This window comes from Rhizophagus irregularis, chromosome 8, assembly GCF_026210795.1.
Source record: "Rhizophagus irregularis chromosome 8, complete sequence".
Taxonomy (NCBI): domain Eukaryota; kingdom Fungi; phylum Glomeromycota; class Glomeromycetes; order Glomerales; family Glomeraceae; genus Rhizophagus; species Rhizophagus irregularis.
Window position 1 is genome coordinate 3061057 of NC_089436.1, and position 19154 is coordinate 3080210.

The 19154-nt window shown below is 26.2% G+C and overlaps 1 protein-coding gene across 1 annotated transcript; it reads left to right on the top strand.

Annotated features, from left to right (window-relative positions):
• Positions 1-4519: 4519 nt before the first annotated feature.
• On the top strand, positions 4520-17368 carry OCT59_028576 (uncharacterized protein; the record flags this gene model as incomplete). Its single annotated transcript, XM_066147387.1, has 16 exons — positions 4520-4960; positions 5261-5437; positions 5523-5566; positions 5822-6346; positions 6428-8158; positions 8250-10128; positions 10202-11133; positions 11218-11305; positions 11376-11511; positions 11585-11741; positions 11823-12348; positions 12419-12473; positions 12553-12658; positions 12753-13862; positions 13943-17207; positions 17300-17368. 16 exons carry the CDS (start codon positions 4520-4522, stop codon positions 17366-17368), a joined length of 11241 nt encoding a protein of 3746 aa, XP_065994099.1.
• Between the last annotated feature and the right edge of the window lie 1786 nt (positions 17369-19154).

Below are 19154 nucleotides of genomic sequence, written 5' to 3' on the forward strand. Positions count from 1 at the left end.
TCATTAGCGAATAAATTTATAGAAAATATAGAATCATGTTTTCAAAACCAGAAAGCAGTGCGTATGCTGAAGTGTTACTTAGTGTAGCATCATTCAGAATTGAGTATAATCTATAGTAAATGAATAATTTGTTATTATATCATTTAAACTTTTCATGACATTATAATGACGTGTTAATTATATTTATTTTTTAGAGTTGGCGTTATTTATTATAATATATAATTTTTGCCGAATTATGACGTAAAATTTAGAAAATTCAGTGTACAAACTTGCTTGAATTGTTTCAAAAAAAAAAGTCAGTTAATTATTACATTACATAAAAAAATAAGTGTTATGGTTAAAACACATGATTTTGATGAAATTAGCCATTCCACTGATGAAAATTCTATAAGGATTTTTAAACTAATCAAAACCCTGCACCTGTATCTACTAAGTATAAAAGCTAAATATTTATTGATAATGAAAAATGGTTATTAAATATAAAATAAAAAGTTGATTTCATAATTTCTATTTATAGTGAACTTTGGTCTCAGAACACTTATGGATATTAATGGGAAAATGAAGCATTGACAATAATATTTAATTCATGATAATTCTGATTTGTTCGCTTTACAATGCACTGCTTAAATTCTAAACCTTGATACTACAGTCCAAAAGTAAAATAATTATTGCTGCTGCTGTCTCAAAAAAAAAAAAATTTTTAAAGGCAAATGTTCATTATTTTGGGAAGTATAGCACAAAAATAAACAGCCATCGGATTAGATTGATTAGTCAAAATTTTAACTTTTTTAACTACTGTGATAAATAATTTTATAACTAGTTGTACATGAAATAACACAAATTTATAAATTGTTTAAAATACTTTGAAATAAGGTCGGTCATGATAATCACAATTTTATTGATTTATCTATGATACTAAATTTGGCTTATGTTTATGCGAAAAGTTACATAAAAACAAGATGATCATGTGAATATTTTTTTGTTACAATCATAGAAAAAAATACACAGAAATATGAAATGATTTATAAAACACTGGCTAAATAGTAATTACAGTTGAAGTTTCATGTTTTTTTTTCAAAAAAAAGAAAGATGTCAAAAGTTTGCCAAGATAAAAGATTTAAATTACTATATTAACTGGTTAATTGGAAAGATATCAATTGCAGATGAAAACATTAAATTATATGAATATTTAGACTTCATAAATATTCAACCGATAGGAAGTGCCGAATTGGTTTGTACGGAATTGTTTATTGTGTTAAATGGCTTTGAAATCTTTTATTAATAATAACGATAAACAAACTATTGGAAAAGTTATAAAAGAGGTACGTGTATTATTTAATAGTTGCTATCTGAAAAGTAAATTAAAATGCTTTTAGCTGAAGCGTTGATTATAACAGTAGAATTCGGTAAGTATTGAACAAATGTTGTATATTACATTATAAAAGCTTCTCAGTACTTATTACTAAAATTGTTTTTTATTTAGACGCAATCCAAAAGTACTCTTTTGTAATGGAATACGCCGATAGCGGTACATTAAATACGTATTTAAACGAGCATTTTAGCGAGCTTAATTGGGTGACAAATATCACTTATCATCACAACTGAGAATATTTACATGGAGAAAATATCATTCATCGTGATTTGGTAATATGAAATTTCTTATTCTATTCTAATTTATCATAGTTAATTATATAATAAGATTAATATAATTTTCTTATTTAATTCAGTATAACCGAAGCATGTAAGCAATATACCTATACATTCAGAAAAGTATTAAATTAGCAGGCTTTGGTTTATCAAAAAAAATTATTTATGAAACGTTGTCAAGTGACACATCAAAAATACTTGTGCAATCATACCCTATACCGTTATACGGATCCAATGAAATTTAACAATCAAAATTATAAATTAAATAAAAAATCTGATGTCTATAATAGCATTGTAGTTTTATTATGGCAAATTTCGCGTGAATATATAAAGCCTTATCGTAAAGTTAGTGATGATGCAAATTTAATTTTATCTATATTTAACTGTAAAAGAGAAGAAATTATTGACGAAACACCTGTTACAGAAGTAATATTTAATTTTTATATTGTATATATATAGAAATATTGAATTTATTTTTAGAATATTGGAGAAACGAACCAAATAAACGTCCAAATATATTACAAGGAATTGTTTCAATTTTTAAATCAATAGTCTCTCTTGCGGAGATTGATACGATCATTGATCATACTAATGAAAAAAGAAACCCATTCAATGGAATTAAGCAAAGCAACTATAGATTTAAATCATGAATTAATGTACTAAATATTATAAAATATAATATATTATCTAATTCAAATAAAAAATCTGAGGTTAAATTAATAAAACAATAATATTAAATAATGAATCAAACATTATAACAGAATATATTACAGATTACTTTACTATTATAATATTGATGTAGTTGAAAAAGAATATGGATATTTAAGTGTTCAAAAGAGTTTAGGTTTTTTTAATTTAAAAAAAAAATGATTACTATAAATAGCATCAAATCAAACTAATTGCATGCACTCAAATAATATTTAAACCTTTTTATTTAATTATTTTTATATACATTAGGTTTGGACTTTCTAAACTAATATATATATATATACATTTATATATATATATATTCATCACTCCTTTTTGTCTCCCGTTATTCCTTTTTGTCTCCCATCATTCCTTTTCGTCTCCCATCACTCCTCTTTATTTTCCCGTCACTCCTTTTCGTCTCCCATCACTCCTCTTCATTTACCCATCACTACTTTTCGTCTCCCATCACTCCTCTTCATTTTCTTATCACTCCTTTTCGTATCCCATCACTCCTCTTCATCTTCTCATCACTCCTTTTCGTCTCCTGTTACTCCTTTTTGTCTTCCCATCACTTCTTTTTGTCTTCCTATCACTTCTTTTCGTCTTCCATCACTCCATTTCGTCTCCCATCACTCCATTTTGTCTCCCATCACTCCTTTTTGTATCCCATCACTCCTCTTCATTTTCACATCCCTCCTTTTCGTCTCCCATCACTCCTCTTCGTCTTCTCCCACTCTTCTTCATCTTCTCATCACTCTTTTTCGTCTCCTGTTACTCCTTTTCGTCTTCCCATCACTCCATTTCGTCTCCCTCCCTCCTTTTTGTATCCTATCACTCCTCTTCATCTTCCCATCACTCCTCATCATCTTCTCATACTCTTTTTCGCCTCCCATCACTCCTCTTTATTACCATCATATCCTATTTCTCCTTTTTGTTTACTATCACTTTTCACTACTCTTTTTACTCCCTTTCATCTTTTATTACTTTCCATTACTCCATTGTTATTTCATTTTTTTATTAGCATCTTTCTCCTTATCATTGTAATTTACTTATCTTTATTGTTATTGTTTCTTTTATTTGTATCATTTCATTACAAATACAGTGGTTTTTTTTCTTTAAAATTGTAAATGTGTGACTTAAATTTTAATATTTAGAATAAATGTTTGCAAAAAAAATTTTTTTAAAATATCTTTTGCGATAAAATTTTAAGTTTAGCCGATCAAAAATTAGCTAAGTTAAAAAAATCCGATTAATAAATTTACTCTATATATCGTACATCATGTGACATATTTGCAATCGCCCAGGCGATGTTTCAATTCCCCTAAATTTTTACTATTTTACTATTTTAACTTATAATAAACCGAAATCTGCTATTTCTCTATACTTTATTTACTCATTATTAATAAAAACAACATTTGTTTATAGAAAAAGATAGATTAAAAAAATTTATTTATTTTAACTATAAAAGAGAGATCAACAATTTGCATATTTATAAATTGGTCATTTTTTTTTTTACAATAACTTTCACTTAAAAGATCTTTCAAAGTATGTCAAGCTCCCCCATGAAAATGACCTCTTGTTTATAATAAAGCGTCACTGATCTAAATTTTATCTGGAAATGTGCTCATGGTCGTACAACATGCTTCTATTGCTTCGTGTGGTGATATTTTAGATATTTGCGTTTCTCCTGTTCGGGAGAATAAAAAGAAAGTAAAGAAGCTATACATTTTTTGTATAAAGTAAGTAATTAAATTAATTAATCTCGTTTGACTCCAAAACCTTCTGGTATGCAGCTCCATTAATTAAACAAATATAAGTTACGTCAAGCACAATAGATACCGGAAACATTAGGAATGAAATTCCTGTTTCATAGAACAATTACCAACCAAAAACAAAAATATTGCTTTTGATGATGATCAATGTTTCAGGTAGCGCAAGAACTAAAATAAAATTAGTCAGGTCTGTTTCGTAATTGGTCATGATAATCTATATCGAGTTAGTATTTTCTTTTTGTTTACAAATTTGTTACTATTTAGGTAACAGTAACCAAATATTTAATTAACGCCAAAAAATGTGATGTACGTTTTTCTATTCTTTTTCTTTTTCTTTCATTAATAAATTATTGTTTTCGATAATCGATCATTTAATTTGCTAAGTTGATTAAAGTAGCAAATTAACGAACATGTATGAAATCAAAATTACTTTCCATGTTCATTTGCCAGAAGGTGTTGAGAAAATTGGTCAACCCGTAGTTCTTGGAAATAGGAAGGAATTAGGTTCATTAGAAACCCCTATTGTAAAGCTTCGTCAACAAAATCTAACTTATTGGAAATCTGATCCGATTTCTATTCTCTTTCATGATACTGATACTCATATTGAACTTATTAAATATAAATATGCTATTCACATAGTACCTAAGTCTATGTTTTCTAGGGGAAATGAAAAAATTATATTCGAAGGATTCGAAGAAAGTTTTCAAGATTGGCGTACGTTGGATACTGAAAGAAATAATCAATTTGATATATGGAAGAATAATAATCAATATAGCTTATTCGCTATACGTGATTTTGCTTTTGTAGATTATATTTATAATTCTATCAAGGGTAGTAATCTAAAAGATAACGTTATGGAATATCAACATTTATTATCCCTTCACAATTATCATACGATCAACGCTTCAAATTTTGACTTCATTTGCAGTCATATTGATGATAAACTCAAAGAAAAACGGCTTTTCTTGTGTCTTATCTTAGGATATTATATTTCAAGGGAGAAAGGCACGTTTCATGAACTGCCGGTTAATTTCCAATCTAAATTATTACTTAACGCTCTCGTAGGCTATAATCAAGAAACTTTACCTTCAAATACTAAAGAACTAATGTATACTGCCATTATAGCTCTAATCCGGCATAATGCTTTTCAGATGCAATTTGATTGGCCAGTTATTTTTACAATTTCGGATGAAATTGATCCTATTTATGCTTTCATTGATCAATTAAAAGCCTTAAAATATTCTAACGAAAATTTAGCAAAATTTATTCAAATAATCGGACCTTATATTGAAGATATTGAACCTCAAGTTTATATTAAAGCCACAAAGGTAATTTGATTATCGACTATATAAGTTTTTTTTTTTTAAAAAAAAAAAAAAAAAAAAATTTAATTATTATTTATTAATTTTTTAGTGGTTAATTCAATTATGTCATAATACGGACTCCCTTTTTAAACTGTGGAGTGATGTTCTTTTACGCAATAACAAACTGGACAAATCTATTTTTAAGTGTTTTATCGAACAAGTTCGAAAGAATTTCTCTCATGATGATGATGATGCTGTTACTTTGGAATCCCAGTTTATAAAGCTTCCGATAGACTATCGATATGATTTGTCTGAAATTTTTCAGTCTCGTACTTTATTTTTACTTGAGAATTCGAGCAAGGGATGGACAAACGAAAATATTTCTGCTATTAAAAGACTTCTTCTTAGTATAAATTGGTGTGGGGAAGAATTTATTAAATCACTAGAATTAATATCTGAATCTCACATCTTGGAATTATTATATATATTTCCAGAACTTTTAGATAATTGGTTTCGTAGTGATTTTTCTGATAAAGAGAAAAAGTTACCAAACTTATGTACAACTTGGATTAAAAATCTTTCGTCCAAACTTTATACAAATACGGTTAATGGAAGTTCATTAAACGACAGCAAATTTATTTTTTTAGTATTTCAACAATTAGAACGTATTTATCCTTTACTTGGTTACAGGATTAATATTTGGCAAAGTTTAACAGATACCGCTATAAATATAGTAAAGGAATGTTCAGAAATTCATATCTTCGCTGCAACAATATTAATTGTAACGTTAGATCAAGATGATGTTAAAATATTATTTTCAAACTTGGTAAAAGAAATATTAAACAAAACCGTTCAACAAGCTAATGATGAGTTATTACACAATATATTTGTAATTTGCTTTCACAAAGGCGAGATTTTAGAGGTTCCAAACTCGTAAGTAAAAATAATTTTTTCTTTCAAAAGAAGTACTCCTTAATTTAAAAATAGAAACTGATTCATTATAAATTTTTTTAGGATGAGCGAAGATATCTTGTATCATATCATGACTATATTACAAGATCAATCATCCGCATTTACTTCCTCACAACATCATTTAAATATTTTAAAAGCTAGTAAATTTTGGAACGTTGTATTATGTGCTGGTGGGAGCGTTGCAAAACTTAATTCACATCCATTTATTAAATATATTAAAGAGTCTATTAACGAAATTGGCTTATTATTCGCTGAAAAAATGATTGATATGCAGTTATTGCAACAACTTTTAGAATATTCTGACAAAAAACTATTTAAACATTTTTATTCGACTTCCAAAAAAGATTTTTTAGGTGGTATAATTGTCACTCGAGATGAAATCGCGAAAATCAGAAAGCTTTATGATAATTATCGATTTCAGAATACCATACTTCTTACCTTTTATACCGAATTTTGTCCAGTTGCTCAAGTAACGGATGTAAATGATTATATTAAAGATGTAAAACAGCATACGACAAATTTAGATAAAATAGAAATGAAACAGGTGTTAGCACCAGATTATTTGGCGTTTCATGAGAAAACTTTGGAGTGTGCAAAGCGTTGCTACAAGTTTCGCCAATCTCAAATTTTTCGAAATATCTTCGAAGCTTGCATTAAGGAAGATGCTGCAGCAACAAAAGTAGAATACATAGCACAAAAATTAATTCATATTGTTTTCGATAAGTATAATGCTCTTTGTAAACAACTTGAAGAATGGGGAAAACTTAAATGTTCAGATGCATATTTACTTTGGAGAAACGTTGCGGATGTTAATTCAGAGCTTGATTTAATGGAAGACTGTGAGATAAGCGAAAGATTACTAAAAACTCTTGCCGATTTCTCAAAATGGATCGAACGACTTGAGAAGCTAGAAAAAGTCGTGGAAATTTTTGGAGTACAACGCAACGATGATGATTGGTTATCTAAATCAATCCGTAATTTAAAAGATGATTCAATGGAACTTGAAAAAACAAAAAATCTTTTCGATTATCTTGATAAAAATTTCATTAAGGTTAATCAAGATTGTTGGGAATTAATAAAGGAGCTATCAAATGCTGATGACTTTATAGGCTTTCTAAAGAAAATCAGCAAACGTGATATTAAAATTTTGTTTAATGATGTGAACGATCACTCGGATGAAAAATTGACTCAACTCTCATTACTTGTTCAAGTGAACCAATTTTTATTTCCTATATTGAATAAGAATAAAGAAACTATTAGCGATTTTTTGAAAGAGTTACTTCATATTGTTGAGAAGGACCATACTTTAGGAGAAAAGATTTCATTATGTAATAGTTACAATTCAATATTTCAAAATATATACAATAAAATTCAAAATGGCGACGAAGATACTAAAGAGGAAATTAAGAATGCTGTACTTAATGGAACTTACACTTTTGCACGTGATGTAAAAGGCAAATGCATAGTTTCTTTAGAATATTCCTCTAAATCTGACGTGAAATATAATTTAAATGAAATTTTAAATTTACGTAGACGAGCTTTTTTGATTGACGAGTCAATTATTAGTAAAATAATAATTGACAAAGAGGAAGTGTCAAAGAATGTTTTGGATGAATTTATTCATCAGGTTGATGTCGTACAAGAAATAATTAATACAGCTTCCATGTTAATGCAAATTGGTCATCTTGGTTATAGAAAATTTGAAAAGAAATTACAAGGAACAAATAACATGGAAGAATATCGTAAATTTTTAAAAGATGAGCTCGAAAAATGGTGAATGTTTTATATTGAATTACAGTTGTTTTTTATTCTTTATTTTAGCATTGCAAGGAAATTAATGAGTTTTACTTTCGCAAATTTATAGGCAAGTAATATTGGATCAGTCGCATAAAAGATGTTATTATTTAACATTCTTTTTTTCCCACCATATCTTGTCATTTTATGATTATTTTACATCGGAAAATTTAGATAAAGAAAATGAAGAGGAATGTAAAGTGTTGATTAGTTTTGTTAACAGTAAAGCTCAATTACCACCTCATGGAGATGTTCAAGGAATTTTAAATGGATTTAAAGATCATTATGAAATTCTTTGTGAAATTGGAAACGAATTAGAAAAAATTTTTAGAAATACTCCAATACAGTTACTTAAAATTAAAGATGCTGGACAACGTGAAATCATTACAAAAGGCAAATTATTTGTTGCTACTTATACTGATAAGATACAAGTTCCAAACACTATTATGTCATTATATGCTAGTTATGGATATTATCCCGAACCATGGCAAATTTTGATATCTACATCATCAACTACAATGGAGGAACTTATAATTTTCGTTAAAAGGAGTTTTTATGCATCAAGTAATGGATATAAAAATAGCTTGTTCTGTATCGTAAATTTAGAAATATTAGACTTTGAATTTCAATATAATCTTGTAAACTACATCAAAGTAATGCAATTGGAATATAAGAATGAAGATTATCTATTAGCCCTTCTATGTTATCGAAAATCTGAAATGTCCAATTATATTTTAGATCAATTTTCTTTAGAAGCTCAAGAAATTAACGAATTAGATGCTGAAACATTGAAGGAAGTTTATCAGGAATTATTTACAAATATAACATGTATTTCTTCTGATTTATCCGGTCAAGGAAAAACTGAGTGGATTAAAGATGTTAGCTATTCTAAACAAAAAATTCCACTTAGTTTCTTAATAAGCGATAATATGAATCTTAAATGTCTTGTAAACAAGCTTAAAGCTTGTAAACTTAAGCAAATACAAAGCTTACATATCAATATTTTATCGGCTGATTATCCCGAAGAAGTGAATTTATTTTTATTTGAATTGTTGACTTTTAAATTAGTTTCATATAATAATGTAATAGTTTCAATTCCTGATACTTTTATTTTTATCGAGATATCATCTTCAGCAAATCAAAATTTACTTAGATATCTTCCTATATTAAGATTTTCTCATCATAAATATTTAAATTGGAACATTGAAAACTTTAGAGTGTCTCAAGAAATAACGAGTCCAATCCAAATAGTTTGTCATTATTTGAAATTATACGATCTTGAAAAAATTGATACAGAGGAAAATTTAGGTCATGATATTAAATATCCTTTACCGGAGGAATTTTGTCAACATCTCATTATGAAATATTTTTTGAATAAAAGCGACAAATATATATTATCGTTTAAATGTATTGAAATCTTTGTAAATATTCTAGCGGATCAACTAATTAGATTTTTATCAAGTCAATATTTTACAATAAATGATTTAAAATTAAATTTGAAAGAAGCTAATATCGGATCAACAATAATCAAATCATTATTAAGTACTTCAAAAGATTTCGTAATTCAATCTATTAAAGCAAAATCAGCACAATTTAAATCTTTAACTTCTGAATATGAGAATAAGATTTACCAATTTGATAATTCAAATTATAATATTTACTTTTTTAATCCTAATACTTTAAGCTCCTATATTTTATATAATGATAAGAATGAAGTATCCGATAACATCAAATTATTGTTAAATGGTCAGGAATTAGAAGATTATAATACGATGACTACAACTGAACTTCTTATAAAATTGGAAACAATAGCACGTAGATCAAATGAAGAATTGAATCTTCCAGAGTATGCTTTAACTACTGATAATCTGATGAAGATGGCCTTAATTCTTTTAAGAGTACGCGCAAATATTCCAGTTGTAATTTGTGGTGAAGCGGGATGTAGCAAGGTAAGTTTTAATTATTTAAAACGTTTTACAATTTTGATATTACTTATTAATTAATTTTCATTGCATTATTTAGACAAGTTTGATTACATATTTAGCCATGATTGTTGAAGTTCAACTATGTACTCTTAATCTTCATGCCGGAATTGATGAAGAAACTATCATGATATTTATAAATGATACTTTGAAAAAAGCAGAAAAAGGCGAAACATGGATATTATTGGATGAAATAAATACATGTAATCGTTTAGGATTACTTGCAGATTTAATATCAAATAAAAAATTTAAGGATAAGCCTATACATCCAAATATTCGGTTATTCGCTACTTGTAATCCATACCGTCATTGTAAAAGAATTCAAAGTGAGGCAAGACATGTTATTGAAAACAAAATTAATCTTGTTTATCAAGTCAAACCACTTCCTGATCAAATTTTGGATTATGTTTGGGATTTTGGTATCATAAAACCAAATGATGAGTACAAATATATTCAAATTATGGTTGAAAAAGAATTAAAAAATAATTTAGCACATCCCGTATTTTCTGAACTCTTATTTACTTCTCAAAAATTCGTACGAAAAGTAGAGGAATCATATAGTGTTAGTCTACGTGATATAAAACGGGCTATAACGTTGGCGAAATTCTTTTATAATTCTCTTGAGAATCGACCGGCTTATAAAAAGGGACATATATACCCACCATCTGGTAATTCAACAATAAAGACTAGATCTTATATTCTAGCACTTAATCTTTGTTATCATTCTCGGTTATATAAACAAGCGTTACGTAAGCAATATCGTTGTGAAATGGAACAAATATTACGAGATCACAAAATTAATACTGGAGAAAACATGTTTTCCAAAATTATTCGTGAAGAACAGGATGATTATATAAATAGAATGCAATGTCCTCCGAATACGGCCAAAAATGAAGCTTTATTAGAAAATGTTTTGGCTACTATTGTTTGTATTTTGACTAAAATTCCTGTATTTATTATTGGAGAAACGGGGTATGTTAATTATAATTATTAATTTATATTATTTATAATCTTCTTAATATAATTACTTAATATTTTTAATTTATTTTATAACAGCTCATCTAAATCTTTAGCTATTCGTCTTATAAATTCAAATTTACGTGGATCAGATTCCGAGGATGAATATTTTAAAACTTTACCACGGGTATTGTATATTATATATGATACATATATGAATTACGTCCATTTTGTTAATTACGTTATATTATAAATAGGTTTATTTATTTTCCCATCAAGTTTCTTTGTCTACAACTTCAGATGATATAATCAAAGTGTTTAATAAAGCTAATGAATATCAGGAAATAAATTCTAAACAATTTCCAGTTATTAGCGTGGTTTTGCTTGAGAATGGTAAATATTATTACAATATACGTACTTTTTTTTATGTTTTTAATACAAATTATTTTTACTGCTGTTTTGATAGTTGAGTTGGTCGAAACAAGTCCCTTCGATCCTTTGAAAATGCTTCACACTTTGCTTGAACCAAATTATCCAGCCATTTGGCCAACTGTTTCAGTGGTGGGAATATCTAATAATCACCTCAACATTAGTAAAAGTGGTCGTGCATTACTTGTTCAAAGGTATGTTATTTTTTTAAAAAATGAATTGTTGAATCTTATGTAATATATTTTATCTATTACTGATAATTTTATTTTCCTTAGACCACAGTTTGATATGGATAATTTAGTTAGTGTCACCAAATTTTTCCTTGCAAGAAATATTGAATTAGAATCCATATTAGAATCTATAGCTAAAGCATATTTGAATTATGAGAAACACGGTCAAACCCTACCAAATTTTCATGGTCTTCGTGACTATTACGCCTTAATCAAGCAGCTTTCATTAAATGAAGTGACTCCAGATAATATTCAAATGGCATTAGCTCGTAATTTTGGGGGAATGGAGAGCAGTGATAAATTATGCGAAAATTATTTTGGGGATTTTATTAAAACTAACAATAATGATAATCCATGGTCCTGCAAACAAATCTCAATCGAAAAATTAATTGACTCAAACTTAGATGATTCTGATGCGCGTCATTTAATGGTTATTGGAAAAAGCGATTCAATTGTAAATGTATTAACTTGCCATTTAAAAAGAAGAAATTTGGATCCAATTGTAATTTTTGGATCACAATTTCCTAATGATCAGGATGATTACTATTATAGTGTTTTAAACAAGATCACGGTAAGTAATTACTTTCATATATGAAACGAAATTTATTTCAACATATTAACTTTACATATACTGTACTTAGTTATGTATTAAAACAGGCAGACCATTGATTCTAACAGATTTGAAAATGATATATGGTAATTTTTTACTTTAACGATTAATGACGGATATAATAAATTATAATTGTAATTAACCAGATATTTTGATGTTTAATAGGAAATCTTTATGATTTATGGAATCAAAATTATGTCATTATAGAAAATGATGGAAATGCCAAATATTTTACAAGGATTACACTCGGAGCATGTGACAATCCTACGCTGTAAGGATTTTATATCATGTTAAATAAGTTATTTTTTTTTTTAAATGTAATTTTTTTGAAATTAATATTTTTTTATTAATTTATATTTTATTAGTTTCGTTCCTTCAAATTTTAAATGCATTCTTATTATGGACGAGATGGATTTGCCTTTAGCTGGTCCACCACTTCTAAATCGATTTGAAAAACAAAAGGTGTCGATTGATGATATACTTAATGATAGACAAATGTTGGTCGTAAAAGATTTATTTAATTGGATAAACCAAATGTTAACTTCGTTTGAATCTAATTCGGATATTCAAACACACAATAAATTTACCGAGAAAGAACTATTTATTGGATTTGACGATGACGAAACCTTACAAAGCTTAGTTATTAATATTATTAAGAATAATCCTGAAGTTAAAGATGAAGTGATTTTAGAAAAATGCAAAGAATGCTTAATTGCAATAGCATCTCCTGATGGAGTTTTAAGAGCTGAACTATCAACCATAGAACGAGATGAATTTAATAAATGGAAACAGGTTTATTTCCATCAACAATATCATGATAGTCTTTATGATTATTTTAACGCTTTGCTTAATCAAGAAAATGAAAATTCATTGGCGAATCTAAAAGAGCATTTAATAATTGTTAACACATCCTCTAAAATTAATGTAAATATTAAGTTTTGTTTGCAAGATCTTTTAGGATATCAAGCGTACAATTTATCGATATTCAGGACTGAATCTCAATTTTCAAATATGGTGAAAAATTTCTTTTTTGAATCAACGGATCAAATTTTAATTCTTCAATGTGATATTAAAACTATTAATGCTAAATATATTAAATTAGTAAAACACATTATTGAACAATATCAAAATGAATTTTGGGCCAAAAATGAACAATTCAAAACAAATAATCCCATTAAACACGTTAAATATGTGTGTTTAATATTTCATATTCAACAAGATTATGAACCAAATTCATTATTATCTAATTTCATTTGTGGCTGGAAACGAATTTTTATTGAATCTTTAGAACCGCCAGAAATACCATTAATAGATTTATTGGATAAGTCATTATATGAAGTAATTAATTCAAAACTTTTTGATAAGATAGTTAATTCGACAATGCCATTTGAAAAAATTTTACAAAATGAGTTGTTATGGTGCTTATCATGCATAGAATATCAACATTCTAATGAATGTTATGAAAATTATATCAGGTATATTAATTTTATTTGTGACATCATTTTAATTAAATAATTATTCAAGTTATTAAAATTTTTTAATGCCTTTTTTGTAGTTTATTGAGTAAAGAGATTCTAAATAATTCAAATTTCATACAATGCATAAAAACAAAAACCTTTGAATGGATCTTAACTAATTGTAAAAATTGGCAATGTGAAGTGGCTTTAAATAAGAAGAATTATTCATCAAAATTTACTTGCTTTTCATTAGCTTTACGAAATTATGTAATAATAATTATTAAGCAAACAATCTCCAAGATTTTATATTCACTTGAAAAATTTTCAGCAATTTCTACATTTTTCAATAATAAAAATGATGAATCAAAAGTGAAAAAAGAATTATCAGAATTATGGAAAATATTCTTCATGGACAATGCAATTATTAATATAGATAATTTATGTGAGCCAAAACCTTCCATGTATATAATGTCACGTTCAATTAACGATCTCGAATTTCCTTTCTCGTATTATTTTATGAATTTAATTAATTATTATGAAAAATATTACTTTGAAGAATTAGATATATTAAGACAAGATTCGGAAAACATTAATAATGAATCGTACGAGGATCATATAGAAGATTTTAAAAATAATGTGATTTCTATACATCCATATTTTGAATATTTACAAAGATATTCGGAATTCTATTATAATGATTTTATTAGAATTATTTTATCAACTTATTCTATAAAATTGATTAGTAAAGAAAATTTAGATTTTATTTTAAGAAATTTAATTGAAGTAACTGAAGATAAAATTATTGATCCATTTATTCTTCATATTTATTGGTGGAAATATTCAAATGAAATTTTGATTCAATTAAAATTGGTCGAAACTTTTCCAAATATTATAATAAAAGTTCAAAATGATTTCGTTGTTCACGGGAAACTTGCTCAAGATCTTTTTAGGGAATCAATTAATTCGATTTTACAAAATATATGTGATGATAAACCATGGAAACAAGACATGGATTATATTTTATCCATTTTATCCGTAACTGAAGAGATTGATGATGACTTGGGAAAATTTTCAAATTTAATTATATGTAATGATTTATTAAAAATAAATTCAATTCCATTAGAAAAAATCAAAGAAATTATTTATTTAGGAAAATCCGGCAAAAAACAAGAATTTATTACAGCTGAAATTATTAATTTAGTATTTAATAGTTTAAATGATAATAATAATGATATAACTCCAATTATATCATTTATTTCATTTATTACAAGAAATCTTAAATTAATCCCTTTAGAATCTGATGTTCGGTTAATTCTTTACAAAAATATATTTTCACAAAGTTCTTTCATCTTAATGAATAGTATTATTGAAAAAATATTTACTATTGAATTTCAACAGAATAAGGAAATATTTTTTATGCTAATGAAGAATCCTGAAGAATCTTTACGACAATCAATTAGATTAAAAACTATTAATGATAATATTAAAGTTATCGACTCAAATATAGCAGAACTTTGCTGTGATATAATTCAAAAGATTTTCAGTAAATTCGAATTCAATGAATTATCACCTTACTTCAAATATGCAATTGAATCATTTGTACAAGAAGATTTGCTTTCACAACAAATATTCATTTTACAACAAATTACTTCAATAGCATTTCTAAAAGAATTTATAAATCAATTTTGGAAGAAATATTTTTCATTATCTTCATCAATGATCAAAGAAATTAATGATATTATGAAAATTAATAATAATTCATTTATCCAATCTATTCGATTTTATTTTGCATTAGAATTAAATTCCTTTGATAATATAAAACATCATGAGATTATTAAGGAAGAATTTACATGGTTAGATGATTGTAAAGATATGAAAATAACTTATCTTTCTAAACTTTTTAAACCAATTAAAAGCATAAATTTTGAAGTTAGTACTAGAAACTTGGACAAAAATTCATTTCTTTCAATATTTTTTAAATATCATGAAAGTTTGAAGCTCATGAAGCATCTTTATCCAATTATCAGATTTGTGAAAATCTTAAGCTTTAAACTTGAACATCATTTAACTAAAAAAGAGGCTCAAAATATGACATTTCATGAATTTATTAAGAAAGAATCTGCAGATGATAATGAATATGCTAATTTAAAATCTTTATTTGAAGAATTTGCTTTTAGTTGGAATTATATTATTAATTATATTTTTGAATATCAATGTAAAGAATTACCTCATAACAAACTATTTATGAATCTTGATCTTCCTGTGATATTTGGATTAGTTGAACAAAAAGATAATGGAATTTATTTATGTGCAATTGTAGATTTTTTAATTAAATTACATAATGAATTTTTGGATAATATAATAGCAATTCCTATTGGAAAATGTGAATATCTTAAATTTTTAGAGGATTTATCTTGGAATAAATTAACTCCTAAAACATATTTCATCATACCAAAAAAGGTTGATCAGGCACAAGATAATAATTTCATTAATTATGATTGGGATGATAAAATTTTTAAATATAATCAAAGAAATTTGGAAATAGAGGATGATACAAATCTTATATTTGATTTACAAAAAATTGAAATGAAATTGGCTAAAAAGTTAATTCATAACAGAGTTTATTTTGAAATGGAAGATAATCAATTCTATTTAAAAAATTTTTCATTCAAGCATGAATTATTTTATTATTCTCCAAGAATTCTTTTTGAAATTAAAAACATATTACCACAGGAACCTATTCCAGAAGAGAAAAGATTAATAATTTTAGCATTGCTTGATCCATCAAAATCTTTATATAATTCATCAAATTCAATCGATTTACCTGAAGTAATCTCACTTTTTGAAACCATTCTTTGTTTTATTAAAGAATTATCAATTAAAAATAATAATATACTTATTTTAGATTTAATTGACCAATGGTTAAAGTTAATGAGGTATGATATAACATATGCAGATATACTTAAAGAATTTTCTTTAAAACATATTATATCATTTTATGAATTAATTGAAGAACAAGTTGCTAATTCAATAATCGATAAGATTGATGAAAAATTTAAAACTCCATTAACACAACAAATGAAGGATTCAATTAAAAATATCATAGATTATGATGATTCAGAAAATCAAAATCAACAACGTATTCCTGCTAAAGCATTTGCGTTTGCTTTAAAAAGATTCATTTATAGATTTTTATTAGTAGATTTTAATATTGAAAATTTAAATTTAAATACATATTTTTTGGATTTTACTTTAAATTTATGGAGTGATGTTAATGAGGAATCAGTTGAAAAATTATTTCCTACTTGTTTGTTAGTATCTCATGCTTATAATAGTTATAATTTTATTGTTGAAGAAATTGAGGTATTGTATTTTATATTAAAATATGTTTATTTATTATGTTTTAATTTATTTTTAACTTATTGACTTATTGTTATATTAATTTATTTTAATAGAAAACAATGAATGAAAGGCAAAATAGTAGAAGAGGTAAATACAAAAAACATAAAAAGTATACAAGTTGAAAGATTATTAACATAGTCTTGTTATAAATTTATTTGTAAACATTATTAAAATTCAATAAATAAAAAATTATTACATAATTTATAATATAAGGAAAAAAATACATAGTATAAAAACTATCTACTAACTCCATATCAATTATGGATGTATTAACCGAGGTTAATACTAACAACTATATAAACTATACTAATACTATACTATAATCTAACTACAATTTAATAACAGAATATTTTTTTTGAAATTTTAATATTATATGCTGTTTTTGTAAATATACTATTTTAAAATCTAAATGTTAAAAGAAAACTAAAACTATTTTAAATGTAATTACCCACTTTGATGATGAACTGTTTTAGATGGCACGCGCAGATTTGGTTTGGATGTCTCTGTTGACATCGTGCTAAAATACCGTTCATTTTATCTCCCCTCGTAAATAAGTGTTTTTATTCTAATTATGTATAACCAGTAATTTATGAAAAAAACTATCTTAAATCTTGGAAAGCCTATTGAGAACGTTATTGGTAACTCGTGCATCATTTAACACCAGCCCTTAAAAAATTTTGTTAAAGCTGCTAGAAAACCTAATGATCTCCATTGCGAAAATTGTTCTACAGCTAACTTCTTAAATTCTTTAACTTTCTTCACTACCATCATAGCCTCTTGAAATCTGGGTATCCGCCATTCGTTTTTTGTTGATGTCAATATCCATATCGCTTGTTCCCAATTCCAAGAATGGTTGTTTGCCCTAGTTGTTGTTACTACTCTCAGCCATGTTGTCAATTTTTTCGTTTATGCTGGCGGTTGGTCTATTATGCTCACTTGGTTCCTCTATATCCATACGTGCGGTTTTCCTATATATTCTATGAAATTCCCGTCTTTATCATACAGATCGTCTTGTTTATATTAAGTTTTAATAATTTTGGTATCAGAAGAGTAATGATTTACAACAAAAACTTTTTTACAATTCCCGATTCTTATTATTAATAATAATATTTTTTGGGCTGTATCAAAGCTCGATCGTTATAATTAATATTTCTGGGAATATTTTTTTTTTCATGACAATAGAAGTTTTTCTTTTTTTCTATAACTATAGATTGCTACAATGAATTTTTTTTAAGATAAAAAAAAAGATTTTTTTGTATCTTTGTAAATGTATAAATAAATCATAAATTTCACAGTACTGCAATATTTGTTTCGTGTTAAATAAAATTTGCATTTAATAATAATATTTCACACACTGTTGCACGCAATTCATTGTTATTTGTATAATCATATAAATTGTGTAATATATTATATTTATTTCCTACTAACACTACTAATACCATCATAATAATAGTAAAAAAATAGATCTTTTCACACTGCATGGCAAATAAAATATAAGTGTGTTTATTACTACTCTCATCCCCAGCGCAGCACGAGGCTAGTCTGTAAAATTATTTTACATTATCATTCAAATAAATTGCTGCGGTGTAAAGGTTAAAATAAATAAAAACCATACCGCTGTAATATTTATAATATACAAATCGCGTCTCATACAAACAACCAGATTTACTTTATAAATTTATAAATCTTATAAGCGGACCTTCAAAATTTTATGCATGATCCAATATATCGAAGCTTATTTTTCATCACATGATCACATGATCAAATCATGAGTCATCTCTTACAGAAAAAAAATTTTTTTTTACTATTGATTTATTTGATCATGACGCGATTTTTGATTTCAACTCGCAAACTCCGTGGGAAAAAAAATTTTTGTATTTTATATAAAATAAAAAATTTTTTTTAAAA